We start from the raw sequence: 25,698 nt of genomic DNA on the forward strand, positions 1-25,698 counted from the left end.
CTAAGTGCGGAAGGTGGGAGGTGGGATAAACAACACATCCTACAGTATCGGTGGTACAAATGCGTTGGTATAGGGGGTTTTGTTGTAGTGATGTAAAGCCGTTTTTCTACTACTACTAGTGTTTAGTGGTCATGTATGCATGTGTTGTATATAATGCATCGGTATACATAACTTAAAAAAAAATGAACGTACTAATTAAGTATTTTTGCAAACTACAAAATTAATTTCACCATTGATCATCTATCTTGGTTGAAGAGATTTTTAAATTAAGCCTTATAAACCAGAAAGGAGCAAGTACTATGCAATACAGAGATAATATCACGAGGTTGTATCATATGCATAGTACTGGTTTATTTTTCGATAAAGGAAATATATTTGTGAAGTACCAATATATTAATAGCACTACTGACTTATGATGCTATCCACTATGAGCAGCCTTACTGGGATCAGTATTATTAGTAGGTGTTGTGCAGTGTGCAGAGACAGAATTGAAGAGCTGCTGCCCGCCAGAGGAGGAGCTGCTGCTCACGGAAGTCGACGCCTCCAAGAAATACCGAGGCGGTGGAGGGAGGGACGTATCCACTGTTGGCCCATCCTCTACAATGAATACTGCAGCCATGCCCATCGACAAATGGAACTCATAGTGGCAATGTATGAGCCATGTTCCTGTGTGGCATACGAAACAACCATGCATTAGTTCTTTGGAGTCTATCTTCCGTATCCAACTAAGAAAAATTTATGAGTACACACACAAGGAAAACTACCAATTAAATTAAAACTTAACTCTATTTTTAATTGTTCAATAAATACCCAAGAAAACTCATCAATTAAGTGTAGTCTTAACTTGATTTTAAATTGTTCAAGAAATAATTTTTCAAACTTTGACCCAACCATATACTCCCTCCGTCCGAAAATACTTGTCATCAAAATGGACAAAAAGGGATCTAGATATATCCCCTTTTATTCATTTTGATGACAAGTATTTCCGGATGGAGGGAGTATAAAAATATATTATGTAGGAAAGATAGTATACATGAAACCCACTTTACTAATGTGTGGGTAGTTTCCTTTAGTCAAATCGTCACATTTTTCATGTAAATTGTTGGTCACAGAATCATTTTGTCATTGCCCTATTTGGAAATCCAGGTATGTACAGTCTGCAAACGATTATTTGACCAATAATTCAGTGGATATCCAGGTAGTACACGGTCTGCAAAACGATTCTGATATTCAGTAGATAAAGATGCTTTATTTTCCCTTTTCCATTTCAGTGGATATCCAAAGAGAATTTACAGTTTTCATGACACATAAGAGGGACGGAGCACAAGCAAAATCACTCTTATACGCACCTGGATTGTCTGCCACGAATCGAACGGCCGCCCACCCAAGACTAGGGACGAGGACGGTGTTCTTCCTGGGCGGGTTCACTAGGTTGTACCTCGCCGAATCCCTGGCAGCGTCGTAGTTGCCGAGCCCCTGCGCGAGCACGAACATGTCATGGCCGTGCAGGTGCATCGGGTTGGAATCGCCCTGAAGCATCGCCGTGCCTTGGAACACCACGTCCACCGCTGTGCCGTGCCTGAACCGCCGCACCACAGTTGCCCTGGACGTCGGCTCCAGCAGCATCTCCTCGGGCCCGAACGTGATAAGGGCGCCGTCGGTGTAGTTAAACGCCCTTGGCGGCCGGTCAGCAAGCTCCCTCGTGCCCGTGCCCGCGGGGGCGCAGCCGTAGTAGTGCGCTTGGAGGAACGGAGTAGTCATCGCAGCTGGGAGATGGAAGGAGATGTTGTTCATGTTGGCCACTAGCATGCTCTCCAGATTGCCCCCCCTCTTGCAGGACTGGCCGTTTCGCCGGCAGATAGAGCCCAAGCCGAGCGTGATGAAGAGGTGCTCGTCGGCGCGCACCGGCACCTGCGCGCGCTGCTCTTGGCGAAGGCTGCTCAGGTTGCCGTGGAAGTAGAAAGACTTGATCGTGTCATGCTGGTTAGGCATCTCAGGTGCTACGGCAGGAACATCGTCACGCCTTGAGGTATTGACGCTGCTGTACTCAACCATCCCTCTGGTGGTGTACTCGGGCGTCTGCAGGTCGGGCGGAGGCGCTTGGATGGGCAGGGCGACCATGTAGTACCTGCCGGGGGCCGCGTCAGCAATGACAATGGCGTCCACCGTCTCACCTGGCGCGATCACGATGACATCCGTGGTGTAGGGGTTGACGTAGTTGGCATCGCTGGCGACCACCATGAACTTGTGGCCGGCGATCTTGAGGAAGTACTCGGAGAAGAGCGCCGCGTTGATTAATCGCAGCAGGTACGTCTTGCCAGGCTCCACGTCCAGCACGTAGCCATCTTCCAACACGCCTTCAATTCAGAGTTGAAGAATCACTGCATTCAGTAAAGTAGCTAGAAATCCTTTTTCAACGAGCATAGAGTATATACATTCTCGACGTGTGGAGCTGCTATTGATATGTACTATGTAGACCGGAAAAAAATTATTTGAGACCAGGTCTCATGGTTAGCAGGTGAGACCCATCCTGATGGATGACATGTGACATTCATAAATCACACAAACATCTAATCTGCCCCACCCTGATTTCAGGTGAGGGGTGGGGTAGATGCTTTGTGATTTGTGAATGCCACATGTCATCCATCAGAATGGGTCTCACCTGCTAACCCGTGAGACCTGGTCTCATAGAATTCTTTTCCATGTAGACCCTCCATCAATAAGTATACTGAAGGACTTCTGAGTTTGCCCTAAGTAAAACTATTCCATGTTTTATTGCGGGTGAAACAATTCTATGTTTAAAGCATTTTCATTACCTCATGCAAAAAAACTACCCCCTCGGTTTCTAAATATAAGCCTTTTTAGCATATGTAGTCCTTATTGGAATATCTAAAAAGACTTATATTTAGGAACAGAGAAAGTACTAGTAAAAGGGGCTTTACGAAGTGTCCATATAATTTAGTTGAATTTCTTAGGTGAGGTCTTTCATCAGTTCCTATAAACTTCTACTACAAGTGGTTCTCGGCGGTGGCATGATAGCGATGGTGAACCCACGCGAAGGCTGACCATGAACGACGATGGTTGGCGGCGGCGGCACGGTGGTGGCACAGTGGACTCCGGTGGCACTTAGATTTTATGGGAAAGGCCATCTGTCTAGGGAGTTTACAAGAATTTACAGGATCCCATAAAAAAATGCGTGTTTACGACAATTGTTGTGGAGTTTTTCTTGGCCCAACTTCTCGGAAATGGTGGTTATTTTTTGAATACTGGAACTATTGAGATGCTCTTATAATCAAGTTTGTAGCTATAAGTATAAACAATCCCAAAAAGGTAGAAGTATTAACATCTAACAAGTCAAAGAAACTTTACAAAACTATATATTTGAAGACAAATTTTACGTGCACCTTGAAATATCCAAGCCCAATATATAATAAGTGGATCGCTAACTAAAGTTTCAACTAGTTCAATGAAATAAGACAACCTCAAAACGACACATATTTAGGACCAAGGGCAACTCTAGCCGATCCCCTAAAGTCTATTAGGGAGTATATTTTCGAATTTACTCCTCTAGTGAACCTAGTCGATCACCAAAAATCTATAAAGGAGTGTAATTTACTCCTCCACCGAAAATCCCCTCAAAACCGCCTGAATATACTCGGCGGTTGCACGGACATGCAAAAGTTGTGTGCCTCTTTCTCCTGCCCTCGCGATTGCGTCATTCCCGCAGTTGTCGCCCCCACGCGCCTCCGTCGCCACCGATGACTGGTCCCGTCGCCGAAATGGATAGCCACCCCGCTGGCCACCGCTTCGCTGCCGGAAACCACCCCGTGCCGCCACCTCAGCCAAAGAAGAGGTTGGGGATAAAAAAGTTGCACCAGCCACAAATACCGGCCGCAGGGGTGGCCACTTCCTGTTGGGCGATGGTCAGCCGCCCTCTCCGGCGGCAAGAGAGATAGAAAATCGATAGCTGTGGGGACGGCCCTCGCCAAGGAGGCCGCAAAGTAAAATAAGAAGAAGGCCACTCCGGGCCCCCATCCACGTGACGCCTCGTGCACCATCTCCGGCCACTCCTACGGCTGCTGCTCCGGTGCGTCCGGCTGACGCAGCCGGCAAGGAGAGTCGTGGCCGCCAAGTGCTCGAGGAAATGCCAACAAGGTAAAAAAAAAATCATATTTTACATTCGAGCCAATGAATTTGATGGTGCTTGTTGGTGGAAGATGATGATGGGGTTTTGTGGTTTTGTTGTCGTGGAGTGGAGATGAACACGTTGGAATTATTGTCATCTTTGGGGCCCTCGGGTAGGGTGGGACTAGATGATCTCAATTATGATTCAACTTGGGATCACTCGGGGGTGGCCGAATAAATGGAGGTGGTAGAAGAGGAGATGTAAGAAGAGGAGTTGGCCGTAGAGGAGGTGGCCAACAAAGATGAACTTGGGGAGGTGTCCGAACTCACAACAACAATCAAGTTGAATATGTGGCTCTATGCTATGCTTGGATGAATATCTCCATGAATCCAACGGTTGGAATGAATCAAACCAAGGCTATGTTTTGGGAGAGAATTGTAGAGTACTACAAAAACTCCTTGGAGGTATAATCAAGGCATACGCAAGGGTCTCTTGGGCATCTTTGGGGCACCATTCATGACCAATGTAACCAATGATCCTGTTGCATCAATTAAGTGAATCATGCACCACCGAGCGGTATGCATGTCACGGAGTATGGCCCATGCATCCAAAAAAACTTTTCAAGCATGGGAACAAGATTTCGGCCACAAGTCGTTCGCGTTGCATCATTGCTATAAAGAGCTTTGCAAATACCAGGAGTGGATTGAAAGAGTTGTGGAGACCACTCCAAAGAGATCAAGGTTGAGCATATCCGTTGAGGAGGACGACGAGGTGGATGAAGAGGCCATCAATAGACTTGAAGGGAACGAAATTACAAAAAAGAAAAAGAAGAGGAATGCATACGTTAGCAAATACAAAAAAGAATTTGTTGCCATTATTGAGGCCAAGAACGTGTTGGCGATGAACACGGACAAGAGAAGATGACGAAGTGGAATGACCTCAATATGTTGGAGGATGAGAAATGGAAAACCAAGTTGGCGTCTGAAGAAAGAAAATTGAAGGCGGAGGATCATGCTACCATGTTCACGAATCCAACCACAATGGATGAAACCGCAAGAAAATATTGGGAGAACACTCGTGGAGAGATTTTGACCTGGATGACCTAAAGCGGTAGGGAGTATAAGACAAAAATACTGTTCATTACCGGAGCAATTGAAGAGATCTCCAAGCTTGCCGTTGATTGTGGACCCACTCGAGAATTCATCAAGGTAACCCTTACTAAAGTTCCTGTCCAACTGTGCAAGGTCCTTCTCCCACCACTCCCCTGACACGACAAGAAAAGCTCAGTTAAGAAACTCTCCTACATAGAACATGCCCATATCTTAAACGATCATCAAATGCATGTTGATATTATTCATTTATTCTTGGAAAATCGAACCTATGATAATTGGGACCTCCATGTGAGGCTTAGGAAACGGATAGGAGCCTGTGCCGTCTCTGGGCCATATGACCAAAGCGCCGTGCACGGTTGCCCGGAGGAAGGCGTCATGAGCATGCCACCACAGGGTGCCTACCTGCCCGGCAACGTCGAACTGGTAGGTGAAGTTGTGGTTTGGCTGGATGGGGCGTTGTGTGATCATCGGCACCCCGTCGTTCCAACAGTTTAGCAGCTGCAACACTCCATGCCTTTTGTATATTAAAGGTTAGAGGTAGTCAGAATAACACACACACACACACACACACACACACACACACACACACACACACACACACCTTTTGCATGCGAAGATGAAATGAACAAATCTCAGACAAAAAATATTAGTGGTACGGAATTGATTTGAAATAAAAAAAAGAAAGAAAGAAAGAATTACCTACCAATGGATTGTAATGTTGTAGGGCGACCTGTTGATAACATGAATGGTCACCGAGTCTCCCTCAGTGACCTCTATCGTCGGCCCCGGAAGCTGCCCGTTCACCACTGTGACCAGCATCTCTTTGCACAAGTGCGTCATATTTACCTGGCTCACCTGCTCGATTGGTTTTCATACGAACGCCAACACTATTGCCAAAATTAACACTTAAACTGCAAAGAAAATTAGTACCAGGGGGTCCTCATGCTTACCAGGAACGTGTGCTCGACATTTGCTGCGGCTGCAGACACTATGGCCATGGCGGAGAGGATCAAGATGGGGACAGCTGCTGCCATGGGGGAGCTCCGGCGCTTCATCGCTTGCAGCTGCCACTGTTTACTTGTATGTAGTGTGTATAGGCTCACGAATATATCGCAGTGCACACAAGGCAGCGTCCTCGGGAAGCAGCATACTCTTGTAATAAAATAAATCCAAACATGATCCGCGCTAATCCCGTGTGGTAGACGCATGGTATCTCTTGCCAGACGCTAGGAGGAGGAAGATGAGGGCGATGCGTGACCACATTGGCACCGTGGGCGGCGAGATTTGGGGAGGGAAGGGAGAAGCACAGGGGACAGCGACACGCTGGCCTGCTCCCCGTGAAACAACAGCCATTCAATCGTAGCAGGTTCAGAATCTAGGTGCTAGACTCGCTGGAAAATGAATTAATGAATTGATTTGAAATCGACATTAGAGGAACATGATCAGTTCAGACAAAATAACGCAGTTTACAGAGGGAGCAGTTCAATTTGCATGCATATGGCGAAATGAGGCGGTTCATTTGCTAAACTAATAAGGGAAACTACCCACGAGTGCTACATTTTATCTAGAAAAACTCTGTACACGAGCACTTCAATTGTATTCCTGTTTATAACTAAAAAAAAAGATCAATGGAAAATTTGTACGTCAGAAGACCAAGCTTAGAGTTGCATGTTGCATTGATCGTGCATCAAGCTATAGCATTGCATCACTATCAATCAAAACAATATTCATGAAAAATGGTCTATCAAATTTAAACACAATCAGATTACCAAATAATTGGGATGGCCCAGCAGGGGACATACATCACATGGACCGAGCTGCACATCCCTGAAGAAACGCATGCAATGGAGTACCGCCGTGTCAGCCACCAACACACGGTGCGGGACAGCCTGCTCACGGACGTGCCGAGTGCTGATTGCACAGGCTGCCCCTTGTCATGCGTGGTACAACTCAATAAACGAGGGCGATGATTTCTTTCTTTCTGACTTTCAATCAAAATAAAGCACATGCCATCTTACCATGTCGGTTGGATTTACACTATGTTCATCAGTGGCATTTGCACAATCGTGTCAGTCGGCAACACACGTTGCCAAGCCAGCCTGCTCGTGGATGTGTCGAGTGCTGATTGCAGTGGCTGCCGCTCGTCACGTCTGCTATAACTTAATAAACAAGGGCAATGATTTCTTTCCAACTTTCAAACGAAATAGAAATACTGATCACGTCAGTCGAGATTTACAGTTTTACACTATGTTCATCATTGGCCCTAGTACGACGGTGTCCGTCAGCAACACATGGTGCTCGGCCAGCCTGCTTGCAGATTTGTCGAGTGCTGATTGCAGTGGCTGCAGCTCGTCATGTCTGGTACAATTCAATAAGTGAGGGTGATGATTTCTTCATGACATTCAAGCTAAATAAAACACCAGCCGTCTGATCACATCGGTCGATATTTACTATGTTCATCAGTGCCATTAGTACGACAGTGTCAGTCAGCAACACACGGTGCGGGCCATCCTTCTTGCGGACGTGTCGAATGCTGATTGCAGTAGCTGCCGCTCATCATGTCTGGTACATCTCAATATATGAGGGCGATGGTTCCTTTCTGACTTTCATGCGAAATAGAACACTTGCCATCTCAATAAGCGAGGGCGATGAACCCTTTTCTTCTTACACGAATAATGAAACACTTTTCGTCTGAGCATGTCTATCACAGGAAGAAATAACGTCGTAATTGTCTTGGAATCTCAATAAACGAGGGCGATTATTTCTTTCTGACTTTCAAGCGAAATAAAACACTTGCCATCTCAATAAACGAGGGCAATGAGCCCTTTTCTTCCTACGCGAGAAATCAAACACTTTCCGTCTCAGCATGTCTATCATAGGAAGAAATAACTTCATAATTGTCTTCGAAATCCTAACATACCACTTTATTGAGATACTTTTTTCTGTTTGGCAGACTTGCAACTTTAGATTGCTTGCACTACTTGCTTGTTATTTAATCATTCTCTTACTCCCTCCATTCCTAAATATAAGTCTTTCTAGAGATTCTAATAGGAACTACATACATATGTATATAGACATAGTTTAGAGTCTAGATTCAGTCATTTTGCTCTGTATGTAGTCCCTATTGAAATCTCTAGAAAGACATATTTAGGAACGGAGGGAGTAGTAGATATTCTTGGTCAGATCGATTGTGTTCCCATTTCTCGTAGCCGCTCAATGTGCAACTATCTCAGCCTGCTCGATGTTCTCCTTTCCTTATTAAAAGAAGGGTTTCACTAAAAAAAACTAAAGCAAAAAGTCCGCATCCTAACTTTCATCATTGCTAGAGAACTTGATTCACTACCTTTCACCCTGGGACTCTTGCCCGCCGCACTAACGAAATTTAGTTTGTTCCTGCAAATGTTCGCAGATAGGTCATCTTCCTGGGTCTTTCTAGTACTAATTCATCTCAAAATATAAGACATCTTTGTAGGCTAAATTAGCGTAAAAAACGTCTTATATTTTGAGCCGGAGGTAGTACATTTTTGTGTGTGTCACCCCAGTCATACATAGATCTGTGATATCCGACATTACATCGGGATAAATCAAACATCTTTTCAGAACGGAGATCAACCAAAATAAACACAAACAGTTTACACACTAATATGGAAAGCCCACCAAGGAGTACACGTCTCATGGGCCGAGCTGGTCATCCATGAAGAAACACATACATGGTGGAGTAGGGCAATGCCTTAGTACGGCTGTGCCAGCAACACACGGCATAGGCCCGACCTGTTCTTTTTTCGAAAAGGGGGCTCCCCGGCCTATGCATCAGAACGATGCATACGGCCCTCTTATTAAATAAATAAATAGGTTCCAACAAAGTCTTAAAGTCTAAAAAAAAAAAGACCTCACACAGAGCCAAAAAGGCTAGAAGACAGACTAGCCAAATAAAGGACACCACAACCGGCTGGCAAAAAGAGAGATAGGTAAACTAATTGCCTATCCTATTATATGACCGCCATCCAAACCGGTTAAACATATCCCGAGCTACCATCTCCCAGCGGATAGATCCAGTAACCAAACGCTCCCTGGCCTTCGTCGGAGTGAGTAGCGACCACGAACGAATCAACACCGTGGCTCAGAAAATAACCTGCAAAAAATGAATGTGTGTTGTCATGTTAAAAACCAAATCATTTCTGCAATTCCAGAGAGCCCACAACAAGGCGCAGACTCCTACGCGAATATGTCTCGCTAAAACGGGCTCTATCCCGTTAAGCCACGTTCCAAATAACATGTTGACAAAATTTGGTGGAGTAATAATAAAAGCAATATGGACCGTCCGCCATTAAACTTTGGCTAGCGCGCAATCAAGAAAAAGGTGTTTGATCGTCTCATCCCGATCACAGAAACTACACCTAGTAGGTCCTGTGCAATTACGCTTTGTCAAGTAGTCCTTGGTTAAAATAACTTGTTTATGGTCAAACCACATAAACACTTTGATTTTCAAAGGAACTTTGACAGCCCAAACATGTTTGAAACTAGGAATCAAGCTTGAATTGGTAACATCAACATACATTGATTTAACTGAAAATACTCCAGACCTAGTAAGCTTCCAGCGTAATTCGTCGGGTTGTTGAGAAAGCTGAACTTCCATTAGTCTACTTACTAGACGGAGCCATTCTTCCCAACAATTGCCCACTAGCACCCTTCTGAACTGAATATTAAGGGGGATAGATTGAAATACAGTTGCAACGAACACCTCACGTCGTTGAACAATACGATACAAAGACGGGTATTGAATGGCTAGGGGTGTCTCTCCGAGCCAAGTATCCTCCGAGAATCGCGTACTAGCACCGTTACCAATAATAAACTTTGTCCTATTAAACATGGATAATTTGACTTTCATAAGCTGTTTCCAAAAAGGTGAGTCAGTCGGCCTTACTGTCACCTGAGACAAAGTTTTGGTTTGAAGATACTTGCTACGGAGAATTTGCGCCCAACTGGCATCAGTCCCACGTGATAACTTCCACAGCCACTTACTGAGAAGACATCTGTTCTTAACTTCAAGATTCTCGATACCAAGACCCCCTTGGTCTTTCGGTCTACAGATGATATCCCATTTGGCTAGACATTATTTTCTTTTTAGTTCGTCACCCTGCCAAAAGAATCGTGATCGGTAAAAGTCCAGTCTTTTCCTGACTCCAACTGGGACTTTGAAAAACGACAAAAGAAACATAGACATACTCAGGAGAACCGAATTTATCAGAATTAATCGGCCTCCGTATGACATGAGCTTGCCCTTCCAGCAACTCAGTTTCTTTTCAAAACGGTCCTCGATGCACTTCCATTCTCTGTTTGTCAGCCTACGATGGTGGATTGGTATTCCTAAGTATGTGAAAGGTAAAGCCCCCAAATCGCACCCAAACAATTGTCTATATGCCTCTTGTTCATCATTGGCTCTACCAAAGCAGAACAACTCGCTTTTGTGAAAGTTAATCTTTAACCCGGTCAATTGTTCAAATAGGCATAACAACAACTTCATATTTCTCGCTTTGGCCAAGTCATGCTCCATAAAGATGATTGTATCGTCGACGCACTGAAGGATGGACACACCTCCATCAACGAGATGAGCAACCAGGCCACCCGCTTGACCAGCTTCCTTAGCCCTTCTTATCATAATTGGCAACATATCAACTACAATGTTGAACAGGATAGGGGACATCAGATCCCCTTGTCTCAGGCCTTTATGTGTCTGGAAATAATGACCTATTTCATCATTCACTTTAATTCCAACACTCCCTTTTTGCGTAAACGATACAACCTGGCGGCACCAGGCTTCATCAAAACCTTTCATACGCAGTGCCTGTTGAAGGAATGGCCATTTGACCTTATCGTACGCTTTCTCGAGATCCACCTTAAAAACATCTCCATCTAATTTTTTCGAGTGGATTTCATGGAGCGTTTCATGAAGGACCACCACCCTTTCTAGGATGTTTCTGTCCGGCATGAAAGAAGTTTGGGAATGCTGCACCACAGAAAGCGCAATCTGTGTGAGCCGATTAGTCCCAACCTTGGTGAAAATTTTGAAACTAACATTGAGAAGGCAGATCGGCCTGAACTGCTCAATTCTCACCGCATCTGTTTTCTTAGGAAGCAGTGTTATTGTTCCAAAATTTAATTGAAATAACTGAAGCTGTCCAGAGAATAGATCATTGGACATTGGTAGCAAATCCCCCTTAATAATATGCCAACACTTTTTGTAAAACTCCGTCGGGAAACCATCTGGCCCGGGAGCCTTATTGTTTTTCATCTGCGCTATAGCATCATACACCTCCTTCTCCGAGAATGGGGTAGCCAAAATATCATTATCATTAGCAGTTAGTTGAGGCACATCCTCAATCCTGGACTCATCGAGGGACACACAACTCTCCTCCGGAGGTCCAAATAACTGCTTATAATACTCAGTTATGTAAAGTTTTAGGTTGTCATGTCCTAAAATAGTTCCTTCATCTTGTTCAAGCCAAAAGATTCTCTTCTTTCTGTGCTTGCCATTAGCAATCAAGTGAAAGAATTGAGTGTTCTCGTCCCCCTAGACAACTTTGCGGACCTTAGCCCGCAATGCCCACTTCAATTCTTCTTCTCGGAGAAGTTCTTTCAACCTCATCTCCGCATCTAGTTTAACCTGAAGCTCTGCGGCTTGCAAAATCGTGGATTCGGCTTTTAAATCTAGGGACTGGATAAGAGAAAGGAGCCTTTCCTTTTCAACCTTATAAATCCCACTAAGGTGCTTAGCCCATCCCCGTAGAAAACTTCTCAAATGCCTAATCTTATTCTGCCAACGCTCAACAGAAGTCCTACCTCCTGCATACTTAGCCCATTCCCTTGCGATCAGATCCAAGAATCCCTCTCGTTCAAACCATGCCAGCTCGAAAGAAAAGGTGTTTTTGTTTCCCACGTGGTTTGGCTGACCTGAGTCCACGAATAAAGGTGTGTGATCCGAGATTCCGCGCGGAGAGCCTGAACCGTTATGAGAGGAAACTTATGTTCCCACTCGACGCTCGCGAGGACTCGATCAAGCTTCTCATACGTCGGGTTTCGCAAAGCATTAGCCCAAGTAAACTTTCTACCGGAAAGCTCTATCTTTCTTAGATCCAAGCTTTCAATAATGGTATTGAACATAAACGACCATCAACCGTCAAAATTATCATTATCCTTTTCCTCTCTCCTCCTAATGATATTGAAATCACCCCCAACTAAAATTGGGAGTTGTTAGGATCCGCAGATTCGAACAAGGTCTGCCAAAAACTCCGGTTTAAGCTCTGGCTGCGCGGCCCCATACACCGCCACCAAAGCCCAGTTAAACCCATCAGCCTTGGACCTGACTCGAAACTTAACCGCGAAGTCACACATCACTACGCCTCGTACTTCCAGCGAATCACATCTCACTCCAAGCAAGATCCCACCCGATCTTCCTCGCGGAGAAAGGCAATGCCAATCAAAATCAACACCGCCCGATAAAGTGTTGAGAAACTGGGGCGCAAAATTATCTCTACCAGTTTCCGAGAGAGCAATAAAATCTAATCTATGCTCCAGAGACACCTCAACAAGAAACCTTCTTTTAGCCAAGTCCTTTAGACCTCTGCTATTCCAAAAGATTACTTTCATATTTCATCATGAAAGTTTTTAGTAGTCTGAATCCTAGCACTCCTGCGAACCGCCGAAGTGGGATAAATCTTCCGCTTCCACTTCTGTTTGGGTCTACTTTGATCCTCCATCCGGTCCTCATAACCGGGCTCAGTGGGTCTAGGTATAGCCTCCTCTAGAGTTGCATCCTCTTCCTCCGACTCTGGAATGGATGGTGCAAGATCCGCACAAAGATTATCGAGCACGCTGACCCCCAACGCATCAATCTCTGCATCGTTCATGGGTTTTACCGCTGCTAGGTTTTGAATTGTCTCTAAAGCGCGCTCCGCCTCCAAATCTAGGAGATCATTAACCAAATTGCATATTTCACTATCATTACTCCCTAGCGAAACTCCTAGTTGGTTTGCGTTATGAATAATCTCCTCATTAGGAAAATGCAAAATTGAATTAGATACGTTGACAGACATACCAGTAGTGACCTCAATGTCACGAAGCTTGGCCGCCCGCATAGCGCACCTCTACTACATGTCATCAACCTCCGGGTGCTCCTGGATACGACAGCTCATCCGTCGTCTCTCAGAGACCGGGTCTAGGATCCCACCAAAAGCAATCACCTCCTCCCGAGTAAAACCTCTCTCTGAATCACACGAAGGGTCAGCCAGAGTTACCGGAGGTGGGATCCCATGCCCCACAGACGCGTGCCTCATACCACGGTCCTGGGCCGCCGGTAAGCCTGGAGAGGGGAACGCGGGGGCCGCCTGCCCGAGCGCTCCTCCCGCCCCAACCCTCTGGCCAGAGGATGACACCGGTTCCGCAGAAGACGCGGCCTTCCTGGCCGCCAAAGGGGAAGTGGGGGTCGAGGCCACCTGCCCCAGACCACCCCCCTGCGCCACTGGAGGAGTGGCCACAGTCGCCGCCGCCGGAGATGAGGGGACCGAGGCCACCTGCCCCGGACTGCCTCCCCCACACCCGGCCGCATACAGACTCAAAAGCCCCACCGACGTCGGCCTCGAACCAACGCTGTGGGACTCAGGTGCACCGAGAGAGAGGAGTACGCGGGCCGCCTGCCCGTACTCCCCGCCCGTCCCGACCCTCTCCATGGGCTGCGCGGCCACAGAGTCTGCCGGAGGAGAGGAAGGAGCCACGGCCACCTGCCCATAGCCCCCTCCGCTAAGGTCAACCACCGCCGTCGGTGAGGCCACGGTCAGAGTGGGAGAAATAGGGGCCACCTGCCCAGACTCCTCCCCCCCCCCCCCCGCCATCGGCCGAGGTCATCAGAGCGACAATCACCTCCGATTCCTTGAGCACCGGGCCCTCAGCAGCATCAAAATCCAGCGAAGGGAGCGTATGCTCGCGCACGTCATCGGCCTCCACCCGGTCACTCCAAAGTATGGGAGGAGCAGAAGCTGGCTCAAACGACCCAAATCTCAGCGCATTCATTGGCACTGAAGGGGAAGGTATTGTCCCGTCCCCAGGTGTCTGAATGATGGGCCCCGAACCGGTTGACATCTCATGTCCAGTATCAGCCCCAGGCGCTTCCTTGGCCGCAGAACTATCATCTCCCTCGTGCATGTCTGTATCAGAACCATTGATGGCCTCAGCGAATAGCTCAGAATCGTCAAACTCAATCTCAAGTGTGAATATTTCGCCTGGATATATCCACGGCACCGCATCAGGCACAAACTCAATATCCCGAACACTCACCAATAAACGAGCCACCCCGTGAGCTCGGGTGAAGGCCATATCCACTCGCTCAGTTTTCCCAACCAAAATACCCAGGCTAGCAACAACCCGAGCATCCTGCATCAGCTTCGAGGGAGCCCCAGAAAAACGTAACCATACCTGAGTAAGAGGCTTGCCCTGTGGCTCGACCTTCTTCCACTCATGGAACTCCAGTATACATTTTGTGCCAGGCACTCGGCACAGCCCGAAACTCAAAATTCTCTGCAAATCCTCAATAGAAGGGAAGTCAACCTTGTACATGTTCCCACTGGTAGTCACCTGGAACCAACTCCATAAGCCTATGCACTATATGAGTCTCAGAGACAATACATTTGGTAACTTTCACAATGCCAGTGGCCATGCTCGGGGTCTCCTCTAGGATCTCTCGCGCACTAGGACACTCAAAGAACATCAGTTCCGCACAATATACACCATAGATAGTAGGGTGAATTCCATATATGCCACTCAAAACTTGGGTGTATCTGCATATGCCATTGAAAATTTCCCTCTGCCAAATATGCCACCGAAATTTTGCACCGCGTACATATATGCCACTACCGCTAGTTGACTGTTAGTTGACTGTGTAGAAGCTCTCACGTGATGTCAGTTTTTTCCAGTAAAGACCATTGTATCCTTTGAGCCATATGTTAAAAAAAATGAAACTAAGATAAAAAACTTGCCAGTTGCGCTCGACCTGCATCCATCCCCATCCGCACGACCTAGCGCTCGTTCCCTAGTCCCCATGACCTGCATCTTGACCTAGCCGCCGCCGTCGACGGAAGCCACCGCCGGTCCCGAGCAGCCTCTCCGCCGCTGGTCCCCCACGCCCCCCCATCCCACATCCCCACCGGACCTGAGCAGCCGCAGGTGCCCGTCCCACCGGACACGAGCCGCAGCTGCCACTCCCCGCCCCGGCGGTGGAGTGGCTGGTCTCTGCCGCGGCCCCCTCCCCACGCGGTGCCAGCAGGATGGCGCCGCCGGCTGCCACATCTGCATCGATGGGAGCACCGCAGCAAGCACCACCCAAAGGCGTCGGCGGATGCCAGATCGGTGGCGACGGGAGCACATCAAGTATCGGCGGCACATCTTGTACTTTCATGCTGAAATTAATTAAAAAGTTCATCCTTCATCTTATATTCATGTAAAAAATATTGAATTGGAATACAATAGAAATCAGTATATCATTTGGCTAAATGGTCACAAGGTATGTTCAGGGGTAAAATCGTCTTTTCAACTGCCACTTAACAGTCAACTAACAGTCAACTCACGATAGTGGCATATCTGTATGTAGTGCAAGTTTTCAGTGGCATATTTAGGGGAGGGAAATTTTCAATGACATATGAGGGTACGGGCAAGTTTTGAGTGGCATATATGGAATTCACCCTAGATAGTAATAGTCGGCATCTGATCACGCAAAATCGGGCACTCCCGCGTATCATGTGCCGGCTTGCTGCAGGTATCACAGAGCTCAGACACGCATTCCGCAATGAACTGACCCTTCTCACCACAACGATAGCACAACATCATCTCCTTCTTACGCGCCCACTTAGTCGCTATATCAGTGTCGGCCATCTCTGCCTCAACCGAACCTGTCGCAGTAGTCACGGCGGTAGCCAGCGCGGTGACCACCTCCATGGCCTGACCGGACAGTTCCGGCGTGTGACCGGCATCGGCCGCCTCCGCGGAGTCCGTATGCTCAACAAGAACAGGCGGGGGAGGATAACGTTGCCGGTACCTGCCACCTCGGCCACCACGGCCACGGTGACCACGGTACCCGCCTCGTTGCCGGTAGTCAGGGCCCGATGCCCCCTCGACAAAGCCACCCGTAGGGCCGTAAAAAGGTCGCTCGGCTGTACCATCGTTTTGCCAAGCATAACCCCGGCCGCCACCCGTCGACAACGACCCTCGGTGCTGGCCTTCACCATATGCATCATACCCATCATCACCCCATTGACCCCAGGGCGGTCCGTTAGCACCACTGTTGACTAGGCCATGAGGCAAACCCGCCTCTCCAGCACTTGACTGAGGCGACTGTGTCTGCGTCTGCACTAGCCCATGCTGCTTCTGTGTTGGCCTCGTGACGTGGTGTGGCGGCGGCGCGGCCCGCGGATTATGGAGGGGCACTTGAGCAGGCTGAACGACCAACCTGGGTTGCGGCGGCCGTGGCCCGTGCGCAATACCGCCCCGTCCCGCGGCCACAGTCGGGCCAGCCCCGCCCCGACCCGCAGCGGCCACATCACCTGGAGCCAGCGCCGGCGGCCTCTGGCCAGGCTGACCTCCACCGCGACCCGCGGCACCTCCGCGACTGGCGCGACCACAGAGACCATCTGCGGGGCAGAGCCCGGCAAAACTGCACTGCCGCGTCCAGCACCAGCAGCGGACGGAGCCGCCCCTCGTCCAGCACCAGCAACGGGCGATGCCACAGTACCGCGACCAGCCCCAGTCCCCACAGCCACTTTCTTCGCCAGCGGTGCACCGGCCCCTCGGCCGGACATGGCCAGGAGAGGTGGGATCCGAGCCGCACGTCCAGGTCCACACGAGAGAAAGCCAGGCGTTGCCCTGCGCCGTCGAACCCTAGCGCGCGGCGGCTGCTCACGAGAATTACATCGGTCGAACGCGATCGTGCGAGAATCGGCACAGCCAATATGGGATGGCACCGGTTCAACCTGGGCCTCTTAACCAGTTGACCCCGGCCCACCCAATTGCGGCCCAGACTCCGCCTGACTCGGCCCACTTTGATTGAGAAGGAAATTCAAACGATTCTGTCGAGCAGCTGTGATCCCGATCGCCGGCAAATCCGGCACTGACACCGCGGCCGACGCCGGCGCCGGTCCAGCCCCTGTCCGGCGAGCAGGCTTTCTCCTAGTCACTACTTTCCATGAATCCGGCCGGATCAAATCGAAAATAGTTAAGTTCGGTAGACTTACCTTGGGGAGAGGGCCCTTCCATGGCCTGATCGCCGCCGTTCGCCGATGAACCACACGCCGGATCATCTCCTTCTTCTCTCCCACGTGAAGTCCTACCCTGGCAGGATCATCAATAGGCAAGACCTTGTCAACAGTCAATGCCACTTCATCTTTGGCATAACCGGAATTAAAGAATTCGCAAATGAGATCGGAGGGCGACCGCGACGGCGGGGATGCCGGAGTCGCATCCGCATCTCCGTCCGCATCATCCTCATCGGCGTCAGCAAGGGCCCAGAACCGGCCCCCAACTCGCCTGGAGGATGAAGGGGGTGCTCCGGTGGTCGCCCCTGTAGTCGCCATCTCAGTCGATGGACTACTCAAAATTTTCACATTCAGTTTTGCCTAGGCCCGACCTGCTGGCAGACGTGTCGAGCGCTGATTGGTGTGGTTGTTGTTCATCATGTCTAGTGCAACGCGAGTCATGAGGGCGATGGCCCCTTTCAGTCTTGCACGAGAAATAAAAAGACGTGCCATTTGAGCATGTCTACTCCAGGAAGATATTCAGTACCCAAATTTATCACTTTGCTGAAATACCTATTTTCTTTGTGGCACATTTGCAACTTTAGATTGCTTGCACTACTTGCTTGCTATTTTATCGCTGTGTTAATAGATATTCATTGTTAGATTGATTGGACTCTCATTTCTCGTCATCCGCTTCATGTACGACTATCTCAGTGTGTTACCCTCGACCAACGTTGTCCGCTCCATGTTCTCCATTCCTTACTAAATGAAGATTTTTCACTCAAAATAAATGCTAAAACAGGAGTCGACATCTTAGTTTTGGTTGTTTCTAGTGAGCTTTGTTCACTACGTTTCACCGTAAGAGTGCCGTTGGCCGTCCTACTCCAACAAATTCTATGGTGTTTCTGTAAATGTTGTGGGATGGGTTGTCTAGTTTGGTCTTTCTAGTATGTATTTGTGCGTGTCTTGTTTCCTTTGATGATTAATGAAGGCACATTAGTTTTTTAGAGAATGTAATTGCATATCACCACGGTCATACATTGAGCTGTGACATCTGGCATTGCGTCGGGAACAATCAATTTTTTTTCCTACACCGAGATCAAACTAAACACAAACACTTTACACAGGGTAGCCCACCTCGGGACACACATCACATGGGCTCCATGAAGAAACACATCAAATAGGGATTACTAGCAAAAGAGCCCGTGCGTTACAACGGAACAAAAAAACATAACACACGCTCTTAATCCAACAACCATCACTTAAGACCACAATAGGTCCATCTCCTTTATTTTAGCGAGGCATCATATTTGTGTTGCCACTTATCGTCCTTCTCATCCCCGCCGGCGGTGACCTCAGTGTTCACACAAACTGAAATGTGTTTGAATGTGGTTAATCCGAAGGCCTCTCTCTCTCTCTCTCTCTCTCTCTCTCTCTCTCTCTCTCTCTCTCTCTCTCTCACAGAGAAATATGTTGTTTTCCCTGCGATGTTTTTAAAAGGTATGCATGTGTAGTTATTGATGTTTTCTTTTCCCTATATGGTTATAGTTGGTGCTTATTTGCAATCTGGACCGCCATTGATACAAAAAAACGGATCATGCACAATAGATTATAAGTTTGCTTCCAAAAAAATATGTAAAATAAACATCCTATTCAGATTCCACATATTTTTCTAATAAAATTTCATATATAACATGGTAAAATCAAAGTTACGGTTTAAAAGATAAAGATAATTTCGAAAATTATTTGTTTGACTTAAATGTCTTCCAAAGTAATATTTAAAAATACTTAACAGGTACAAATAATCTCATATTCATATTCTACATATTTTTCTAATCAAATTTCATATATAACATGTTTAAATCGGAGTTACTAAAAGATATGAATGATTTAGAAAAGCATTTGTTTGACTTAAGTATGATCTGCGGATGAATTACCTACAAGGTCAGGTGGTTTTCGAAAAATATAAAATAAAAGTTCGGGTGTGACTTAAATCCAGACTGTGGGTTGATTTAAAAAAACATAAAGACTTTTTTGGCAAAATGAGGCGACGGTGTGCTTTATTATTAGGTAGAGAGGTGCAAGGCAGGCCCGGGCCAGCCACATGTGCACCAGTGCCGGCCGCACAGGGCCTCTGATTTTTAGGGGCCCGGGATTTTTTATAGCAGCTCAGTGCACAATACATATGCTAGTGAAGTGCAATTGGCCTGACCGCCCAGGGCTAAAAAAAGGATCAGGCGTTTATTACAGCAACCCCGATTACAGGCGCGGCCGGCGGTTCGTTCGCTGATTTCTAGGATCGAAGCCATGACCTCGCGCTAGTGAAAAAGAACCGCAACCATCTCAATAATCAGCATTGTAAAGCACCAGAAGGAATATCCCATATAAATACTATCACAAGTTTATAAAGACGCCACTTTCAGCTGGTGTTTGGAGATGTTTAACTCCATATCTAGCATTCTGTTCGAGCTATTTTCCAATTATTTGCGGCTTAATGAAAAATACCCAAGTATAAAAATTATTTATTAGTTTCCCCCTGATTGCTGATAATATAGAATGCTTTTGAGGTGTTTTGATGAAATCGTCACATTTCTTATTTAAGGCGGTTTTTAAAAATATTTTAACTATAACATTGACAGTTTTTTATGAAATGTTAAAAAAAAGGCCTTCGATTGACAACCGTGTTATGTTAAGGCGCTTGTAGCCTGTGGATGGATGACGACTTGGTCCTATGCTGTAGTGTCTCTTCGCCAAGCATTCTTCTAGTGGTAGGCCTATTTTAGAGTTTGGCACAGGGCCTCTAATTTTGCCGGCCCGGCCCTGGTGCAAGGTCTTAATAGGAGCGTGATAGCAAGATGCGGCATGGGCCCGGCCTGCTCGAGGAGGTGTCAAGCCCTTCTTTGTGCGTGTGTCGTAACAGTGCGCCGTCCAAAGCAATCACTTTTTGGATCCAGTAGTTCCATAAGTTTATATCCTCGGATACCATCGCATCCCGTCGAAATGCAATGGATGCAAGGAAAACATCACGATGTGGCGCAGTAGAGCGCGCAGAGCAATAATCGTACTGAGATGCTGTGAGAGCGTACACATGCATCATGTTGGCTTCGTCCTGTTGGTTCACACTACACACACACTGTTAGTAATCTATCGACACGACATGAACCGCTCCACGTGAAACTGAAAGCCAGATGCCGGACGAGCCTTTATCGACCGTTGCTTCGGTGCTCCCCCTAACCCAATTTCCCAGGGGTAGTCTTGCGAAATCACTAATTGAGGAGCGCTCCCGGCAACGATTAGTCGGGGAGCGCTCCCCGCGCGCCAAGTATCACGCGCGTAGCGGTCCTGAGACTTTTCCGACGCGCTGCGCGCGCGACACTTGACGCGCGCACGGCTTCTTCCGTAATTTTTGGTTTCCGGTTTCCCTTTATGGTTTTTCCTTTTTTTACTTTAGTCCTTATACTTTTAATATTTTGTAATACCTTTTGATCTGTTTTGCGATCTGTTTCTCTCTGGTGTGTGCGAACCCTCATCGCGCACTGTTTTTTTTTGCCGTCGTCTCCGCCCGTCGCTGTCGCTGCTCTTGTGTCGTGGTTACGGCGGCAGCTGTTTTCGCCGCCGCGCTTGTTGCCTGCTCTTACGCCGGTCCTTCTCTAGCGTCGAGCGTGCTCCCCCCTTGGTGATATCGTCGTTCCCTACTGGTTGCCTTCGTGGGTTCCCTGTTTCCCTTGTTCGTTTCTCTTTTTGTTCCCATTATATTTCCGGGATATGGTGATTTATGGGGTAGTTACGGGTGGGGAGTACCAACACTATCAGATGTCAAGTTTCAACTGGGTTTTGTGGGATTAGTTATGGCTTGTCCTTTTTGCCGTATGCCTGGTGGCTCGTGTTCTTCTATTGATTCTTCTGTAGATGGGTTCAGTGTGGTCCTGGATCGGCATTGTTGGAGGCGTGTTGTAAGAAAATCATTTTATAGTTGTTCAATTTTTTGCACACGCGCTTATTTCTTTTGTTGCTGCCCATGCTATTTAGATTTTGATTATGATCCTTGTTTTGATTTGTTGTGCAGTATGTTCCGTGCAGTGTTAGAGCTCATCTTGCTCGTTACATCGAGGAGTGTAGAGCTTTAGCTATAAGGAGGGGTGACGAAGATACTGATCTTGCTCTTTAGTGCAGTGAGGGTTATTTGTATGGTGTTCTATTTAGTCATAGTCGGGTGAGGAGCAAATTCCATGGTCCTTCCTCGGAATGACTGGTCAGTGATTATGGTGTTCGTCCTCGTGATATAATGACCATTAGGCTTGAACATTATGGAACTTGGATTGGTATTGATTTTTATCGTGTTGGTAATGTTTATTTTTCATGAAGTTTTTATCTAGTTTTATTGTATATTTTGATTTTTTTGTTCCCTTGAGCCTGTGTAATTATATTTTGTAGCTCTACATGGTTTGAGCGACACCGAGAAGGAACTTGTTGGGAGTTGTTATTACACCCATGGTGTTTTTCTTAATTATCAGCAGATGTATTTCATGAGGTGTCAACTATTTGATGATGAATACATACCCTGCTGTCCTTTTGTTCACAGGATTGATTCAATGAATGTTAATGGTCATCATATGGTCATATTTTTTTCCCATTGTTTTTCTTTGTTTCTATTTATTTATTTATTTATTTTTATTACGTCTTCTACTTATAGTTTTGAATTTTTATTATATTTCTGATAGCTTGATGTTTTTTGTCAGGTTATTCCTGGTATTGTTGTGAGGAGTTTGAAGGAGTTTGTGACTTTTCCTAGAACTGGCATTTTAACTCTTGAAGTTACTCTAGAATCTGGTGATGATGATATATATGTGAGCACTCCTTGCTCCTATTTTATTGGTTTGGGTAATAGAATGGTGTTTAAACAGGAAGGTTTCAGTGATTTTCTGCAGGCATCGTCTATTGAAATAAATAGCTTGGTGCTAATAACTTTCAAACAACGTGTTGGGAGGCTTGTTGTTATCTTCAATCTTCTGTTGTTGCAGTGATGTTAGTTATAGCCTTTGAACATAATGGATTTTGTTTAAATATCTATGCTGTATAAGAGGCTTGGCTGTGCATCGCTTTTAAAGATGTTTTTTTAGATGATTGTTATTTAATTATGGTCATAGTTATAAATACAGTAGAGGCACGTGTGTTGTTTATTCTGAGGCATGGTTGTGCATCTCTTTTATGTGAGAGGCATCTGGATTCAGCAAACGGAGGCGCGGAATTGAAGTCAAAACATGCACGGTTGTGTGGAGGCACGTGGAGTTACTGTGGGTTTCATGTGAGGCACGTGGTTTCAGCGAACAGAGGCATGGAATTGCAGTCATTACAGGCATGGTTGTTTGGAACGCGGGTATACTGAGAGGAACGCGTGTGCAATATCAAAGTTACACGGGCGATGACGCGTGCCGAACACGTAGAGATACTGTGGGTTTCATGCGAGAGGCACGTGTATGTGTAGCAGGTAGAGTTACAGTGTGTTTCATGCGAGGCACGTGAATTGAGCAAATGGAGGCACGTAATTGAAGTTAGTACATGCATGGTTGTGCGGAGGCACTGGCGATCACTTGTACTGTGGGTTTCATGTGAGGCACGTCGGTCGAGCAAATGGAGGCACCGAAGTGCAGCCAGTACAAACACGGTTGTGTGGATGCACGATTTTGAACCCTCTTGCTGCTGTCAAGTGTCTAGAGGCACGGATGTATGGCAGCAGAGGCATCGATCCGAATATTTGGTTAGAGAGGCTCGGTTGTGGATGCACATCTATGAAGTCTCTAGGGTCATGGGTGCGTGGCACCAGAGGCATGGGTTGAGCTGACACTTAGAGAACCACGGTTGTACACGGGCAGTTGGACACGGTAGTGTAGTTTTGTGGCATCGCGGAGAATTGGTGTACGGTGAGGAACAAAAGTGAGTTACTGTGGGTTTCATATGAGGCACGTGGATTGAGTAGACAGAGGCATGGAATTACAGTCAGTACAGGCACGGTTGTTTGGAACGCGGGTATACTGAGAGGAACACGTGTGCAGCACCAAAGTTTCACGGGCGATGACGCGTGCCGAACACGTAGAGATACCGTGGGTTTCATGTGAGAGGCACGTGTGTGTGTAGCACGTAGAGTTACTGTGGGTTTCATGTGAGGCACATGGATTCAGCAAATGGAGGCACGAAATTGAAGCCAGAGTAGGCACGGTTGTGCGGAGACGCAGGCGATCACTCGCGCGGAGCATGTAGAGTTACTGTGGGTTTCATGTGAGGTATGTCGATGGAGCAAACGGAGGCACCGAAGTGCAGTCAGTACAAGCATGGTTGTGTGGATGCACGGTTTTGAACCCTCTTGCTGCTGTCAAGTGTCTAGAGGCACGAATGTATGGCAGCAGAGGCATCGGTCCGAATATTTGGTTAGAGAGGCTCAGTTGTGGATGCACATCCGCGAAGTCTCTAGGGTCATCGGTGCGTGGCACCAGAGGCATGGGTTGAGTTGACACTTAGAGAGCCACGGTTGTACATGGGTCAGTTGGACACGGTAGTGTAGTTTTGTGGCATTGCCGAGAATTGGTGTACGGTGAGGAACCTGTGTGCAATAGCAAGGTTGTTGTGAATTTACGGAGCGGTGTTTGATGTGGAATGGTTGTGTTGTGTGATTTTAATTTTTTTTCAATGTGGTCAAAGTAACAAAGTTATTGTCCCTAGCGTCTGTGTACCGAATGTTGTTCTGCAATATCTATGAATTGTTTATGCCAATGCTAAATAAGCATTTTACTGAAAGTTTACAACGATACTATCACATATTCTTGTAAATGGATGATGCATCTTGTAAAGTGTTGAGTATGAAAATTATAATACAATGTCGTGCGACGTATCTCTCGTTCTATAGTCATAGATACAACATATACTTGCTCGATACTGGGATAAATGTTACTAATTACATTTAGACACGCACACCACTGTGTTCAAAGTTCAGACGTAAAATAGTAATACAATACAGACATCATCTTTGAGCAACAACAAACATATTTACAACATGGGTTCATTCAACCTAAATTATCATAATAGTTGTGCCACGCATTGGATCCCTCGATCACGGCAGATCAATCAATGACGGCACGATCCATTTTCTCGCAATTTACCAACCTGTGTTTTCCTTTTTGCGCTTCCAGCCGCTGGAATATCCCTCGTCTTTGTTCTTACGTGGGCGGAGTCTTTCTTTCACTGGTTGTTGGTGGAGGTGACGTAGCCCGTTCTTGGTGATTAGGATTCTACGGTACAACTCGTAGCTAACATACCCGTCCTTTGCGGCGTACTCAAGGTGGATCGGTGGAAGTGGCTTCCACTCCCAGAACTGGTGCTTCTCCTTCGGGAATGATTTCTTCATGTTCTTGTATGAGGGGTCGATGATGGCCGCTGCAAGGTCAGCCATGGAGTCCCTTTCTCCACAACCCTTGATGCAGAATAGCCTCTGGATGTCGATGTGGTGCTCATCTGGAATTTTGATCCATGCACGGGTAAGCATGGTCTTGTCGTTCCGGGTGTCGACGCTGGTGAAAGTTACCGCTTTCCGTTGCAGGAAGTCAACTAACGCCTGGGAGCGCTCGGACCTCTAGTAGTGGTATACAAGGACATGCTCGCGCATGGCAAGTTGGACGACAACGATCCCTTATCGCATGTAACTGCTCTTATGTGTGTACCCGAGGTCGAGGCCGACGAACTTGTTCTTCTCCTACTTTAGTCATTCCTCATACTTTTTGATGATCCGCTCCACGGTCCTTGGGTCGTTGGTGTACACCACCTCCAGCACGGTTGTACCGTGGGTAGTGATGTGCTCGATGAATGTTGTTAGTTTCCCGTCGTCCATGGCTGGAGGTGTACAGTGGTGAACTGTGGCCGGCGAGAAACTTTCGAGGAAGAGGATGCAAATGGAGTCGAAAAAGTTAAAGGGATCTTTTGTCGTGCAAAAAAGGAAACCGCCAAAGAGCAGTTGCTAGTCACCCGACGGTTCCAGGCGTAGATTTTCGAAAACATGCGTTTGTTTTATCTGTTTTTTTAAGATTTTCACTTATCTTGTTCTTTGAATTTTTTTTATTCGTTGCATGCCGTGTGCGTGATCCATATGTGCGTATTCCATCTTTGGCTGTGAAAGTAGTCATGTGAACGGTAGAAC

General features: G+C 47.0%; 2 protein-coding genes across 5 annotated transcripts; both read right to left on the bottom strand.

Annotated features, from left to right (window-relative positions):
• Positions 1-298: 298 nt before the first annotated feature.
• LOC123088248 (laccase-15) lies at positions 299-6,527 on the bottom strand. 3 transcript variants are annotated; one of them, XM_044510445.1, is made up of 6 exons: positions 6,189-6,527; positions 5,942-6,084; positions 5,505-5,752; positions 5,271-5,390; positions 1,350-2,357; positions 299-666 (listed from the first exon to the last, which is right to left on the bottom strand). In XM_044510445.1, exons 1-6 carry the CDS (start codon positions 6,444-6,446, stop codon positions 419-421), a joined length of 2,025 nt encoding a protein of 674 aa, XP_044366380.1. In that variant the 5' UTR covers positions 6,447-6,527; the 3' UTR covers positions 299-418. The 3 variants fall into 3 exon arrangements, with proteins under 3 accessions (XP_044366380.1, XP_044366379.1, XP_044366381.1); XM_044510444.1 differs by having other exon boundaries at positions 5,942-6,093; positions 6,189-6,524; XM_044510446.1 differs by having other exon boundaries at positions 5,942-6,125; positions 6,189-6,524.
• A 2,772-nt stretch (positions 6,528-9,299) lies between these two features.
• Positions 9,300-17,909, bottom strand: LOC123088250 (uncharacterized). 2 transcript variants are annotated; one of them, XM_044510448.1, is made up of 3 exons: positions 17,713-17,909; positions 17,514-17,610; positions 9,311-9,370 (listed from the first exon to the last, which is right to left on the bottom strand). In XM_044510448.1, the coding sequence occupies exons 1-3, from the start codon at positions 17,850-17,852 to the stop codon at positions 9,359-9,361; spliced, it is 249 nt and encodes an 82-aa protein (XP_044366383.1). In that variant the 5' UTR covers positions 17,853-17,909; the 3' UTR covers positions 9,311-9,358. The 2 variants fall into 2 exon arrangements, with proteins under 2 accessions (XP_044366382.1, XP_044366383.1); XM_044510447.1 differs by having other exon boundaries at positions 9,300-9,370; positions 17,514-17,909.
• Between the last annotated feature and the right edge of the window lie 7,789 nt (positions 17,910-25,698).

Source organism: Triticum aestivum, chromosome 4A (assembly GCF_018294505.1).
Source record: "Triticum aestivum cultivar Chinese Spring chromosome 4A, IWGSC CS RefSeq v2.1, whole genome shotgun sequence".
Classification (NCBI taxonomy): domain Eukaryota; kingdom Viridiplantae; phylum Streptophyta; class Magnoliopsida; order Poales; family Poaceae; genus Triticum; species Triticum aestivum.